The sequence below is a fragment of the Leopardus geoffroyi genome, chromosome E1, assembly GCF_018350155.1.
Source record: "Leopardus geoffroyi isolate Oge1 chromosome E1, O.geoffroyi_Oge1_pat1.0, whole genome shotgun sequence".
In the NCBI taxonomy this organism is placed as follows: Eukaryota; Metazoa; Chordata; class Mammalia; order Carnivora; family Felidae; genus Leopardus; species Leopardus geoffroyi.
Window position 1 is genome coordinate 39,846,492 of NC_059330.1, and position 3,506 is coordinate 39,849,997.

Consider the following 3,506-nt stretch of genomic DNA (forward strand, 5'->3'; position numbering starts at 1 on the left):
CCTGCTCTGTCCTGTGATATACGTTTCTTCACGTAGACTGAGCCCTCCGCAGAGTTCCAGGTGCTTGCTGCAAGCCACCATCCTACACTGTTAGCGTGGGAAGCGCCAAGGTGACAGAGGTGAGTGTCCTGAAATCGCCTGCTATGATCTGCTCGTTGTGCAGAGAATAGTAGAAGACCTGACAGCTAAGGGTGACCGTTGAAGAAGGAAAAAGAATGAGACACGATTTCTTATATTTATGCCTGGAAAATCAAGATTTATTTGACATACGGAAACATCTCCATATCAGAAAATCTGGCAGTAGCTGATACATCAATCAGAATGGCATGTTAACATATATCAGATAATACAATCTTTGTAGTGATTTGGGGTGGAGTTAGTAACAAGGAGGTGAGGAGGGAGTGGGCGGTAGGGAGGTATATTCCAAGGCCAAGCGGTTGAAAAATCACTGGGAACTGAGGTTTTACAGTTGGCCTCACATGATTCAGCTCCCAGTTGGACTGCGACATGAAGGAGATTGGCTGATGAAAACAGCAGGGTGCAGGTCAGGGCACTCAGCAGCAGCAAGAGCCACTAGAGCAGGTGGGGGGGTGGTGGCAGGGGGTCTAGCAACAGCTGGGGCGGCAGCAGCTGGACACACAGCAGGTGGGGCGGCAGCAGGTGGTCCGGCAGCAGGTGGTCTGGCAGCAGGTGGGGCGGCAGCAAGGCTGGCAGCAGCTGGAGCCACAGCAATTCGAGCCACAGCCGCTGGAGCCCCCACAGCAGGGGCGGCAGCAGCTGGACACACAGCAGCTGGGGCGGCAGCAGGTGGTCCGGCAGCAGGTGGTCTGGCAGCAGGTGGGGCGGCAGCAAGGCTGGCAGCAGCTGGAGCCACAGCAGCTGGAACCCCCACAGCAGGGGCGGCAGCAGCTAGAGATGCAGCAGCTGGGGCGGCAGCAGCTGGAACCACAGCAGCTGGAACCACAGCAGCTGGGGCGGCAGCAAGTGGTCCTGCAGCAGGTGGTCTGGCAGCAGGTGGGGCGGCAGCAAGGCTGGCAGCAGCTGGAGCCACAGCAGCTGGGGCGACAGCAGGTGGTCCTGCAGCAGGTGGTCTGGCAGCAGCTGGGGCGGCAACAAGTCTCCTGGCCACAGCCCTGCTCAGAGCAGACGGAGCCACAACAGGAGTTGACCATGGTGTCAGAGGGTGGAGGTTCTGGGATGGTTTCCAGGAGAGTGAGGGGCTTGAGTCTGACGTCTCCTCGTGCCATGGCCCCTTATATACTGCCCGTCCATGGTGAGTTGTCAACACATCTTCCTTGTGTTTGTTTCCCTAATATTAACTAATTATCAGATTACACAATACTGTTTGTGCATGTAATGGTTTAAACTTGTGGGAAACAAAATTTCTTTTCTAGATGTGATGAATTCTCTCTGGTCTGTGTTTCCTGCTGATTCACACCCACTGGCATCTTCCTGACCACTTTCTCCTCCTCTTCCTCCACCGTGGGCTGTCACGTGATAGGTGGCATTTGCAATTACATTTCGTACTCTCCCTCCTGTATCCCCTAGCAGGTAGGATAAGGGCAGTCCTATTTTTGGTGGTGCGTTTCTTCCAATGGTCAGTGGCATGAGTGATGATCTGCATGTGACAAGAAGAAAAGGCCCTCTTTTGTGGGGCAGTTTTGAGCAAAGGGGACAGCTGTATATTTATATGACGTTGCTGATTTCTAGCCACTGGACTGGATTTTGTTGGATGTTTCTACCTTGGATCACGTCCTCTACCCTACAACCGTGGCAGACAATTATCTGTATGGTTCCCATCACTGCCATGCTTCATAGTTCATGAAGTGTTAACCTTGGTGTCATGTATGTTTGTTTTTATTTCTCCAGATGCTCTCATCTTGTGGAAGACATTGCTTTATTTTTGCTTCTTATTCTTTTCTTAATATGAAATTTGTTGTCAAATTGGTTTCCATCCAACACCCAGTGCTCATCCCAACAGGTGCCCTCCTCAATACCCATCACGAACCCACCCCTCCCCCCCACACCCCCCCCTCCCCCTCAACCCTCAGTTTGTTCTCAGTTTTTGAGAGTCTCTTATCTTTTGGCTCCCTCCCTCTCTAACCTTTTTTTTCCCCTTCCCCTCCCCCATGGTCTTCTGGTAAGTTTCTCAGGATCCACATAGGAGTGAAAACATACGGTATCTGTCTTTGTATGACTTATTTCACTTAGCATAACACTCTTTTCACTTAGCCTAATACTCTCCAGTTCCATCCATGTTGCCACAAAAGGGCATATTTCATTCTTTCTCATTGCCACATAGTATTCCATTGTGTATATAAACCATAATTTCTTTATCCTTTCATCAGTTGGTGGACATTTAAAGGCTCTTTCCATAATTTGGCTATTGTTGAAAGTGCTGCTATAAACGTTGGGGTACAAGTGCCCCTGTGCATCAGCACTCCTGTATCCCTTGGGTAAATTCCTAGCAGTGCTATTGCTGGGTCATAGGGTAGATCTATTTTTAATTTTCTGAGGAACCTCCACACTGTTTTCCAGAGAGGCTGCACCAGTTTGCGTTCCCACCAAGAGTGCAAGAGGGTTCCCGTTTCTCCCCATCCTCGCCAGCATCTATAGTTTCCCGATTTGTTCCTTTTTGCCACTCTGACTGGCGTGAGGTAGTATCTCAGTGCGGTTTTGATTGTGTTTCCCTCATGAGGAGCGACGTTGAGCATCTTTTCGTGTGTCTGTCGGCCATCTGGGTGTCTTCTTTAGAGAAGTGTCTATTCATGTTTTCCGCCCATTTCTTCACTGGATTATTTCCTTTTCGGGTGTGGAGTTTGGTGAGCTCTTTATAGATTTTGGATACTAGCCCTTTGTCCGATATGTCATTTGCAAATATCTTTTCCCATTCCGTTGGTTGCCTTTTCGTTTTGTTGATTGTTTCCTTTGCAGTGCAGAGGCTTTTTATCTTCATGAGGTCCCAATAGTTCATTTTTGCTTTTAATTCCCTTGCCTTTGGGGATGTGTCAAGTAAGAAATTTCTGCGGCTGAGGTCAGAGAGGTGTTCTCCTGCTTTCTCCTCTAGGGTTTTGATGGTTTCCTGTCTCACATTGTGGTCCTTCATCCATTTTGAGTTTATTTTTGTGAATGGTGTAAGAAAGTGGCCTAGTTTCATCCTTCTGCATGTTGCTGTCAAGTTCTCCCAGCACCATTTGTTAAAGAGACTGTCTTTTTTCCGTTGGATATTCTTTCCTGCTTTGTCAAAGATTAGTTGGCCATACTTTTGTGGGTCTAATTCTGGGGTTTCTATTCTATTCCATTGGTCTATGTGTCTGTTTTTGTGCCAATACCGTGCTGTCTTGGCGATTATAGCTTTGTAGTAGAGGCTAAAGTCTGGGATTGTGATGCCTCCCGCTTTGGTCTTCTTCTTCAAAATTACTTTGGCTATTCGGGGTCTTTTGTGGTTCCATACACATTTTAGGATTGCTTGTTCCAGCTTCGAGAAGAATGCTGGTGCAATTTTG

At 48.5% G+C, this 3,506-nt stretch overlaps 1 protein-coding gene across 1 annotated transcript; it reads right to left on the bottom strand.

Moving 5' to 3' along the window:
- Nucleotides 1-230: 230 nt before the first annotated feature.
- On the bottom strand, nucleotides 231-1,241 carry LOC123603648 (keratin-associated protein 4-2-like). The gene has a single exon (XM_045488795.1). It carries the CDS (start codon nucleotides 1,170-1,172, stop codon nucleotides 606-608), a length of 567 nt encoding a protein of 188 aa, XP_045344751.1. The 5' UTR covers nucleotides 1,173-1,241; the 3' UTR covers nucleotides 231-605.
- Between the last annotated feature and the right edge of the window lie 2,265 nt (nucleotides 1,242-3,506).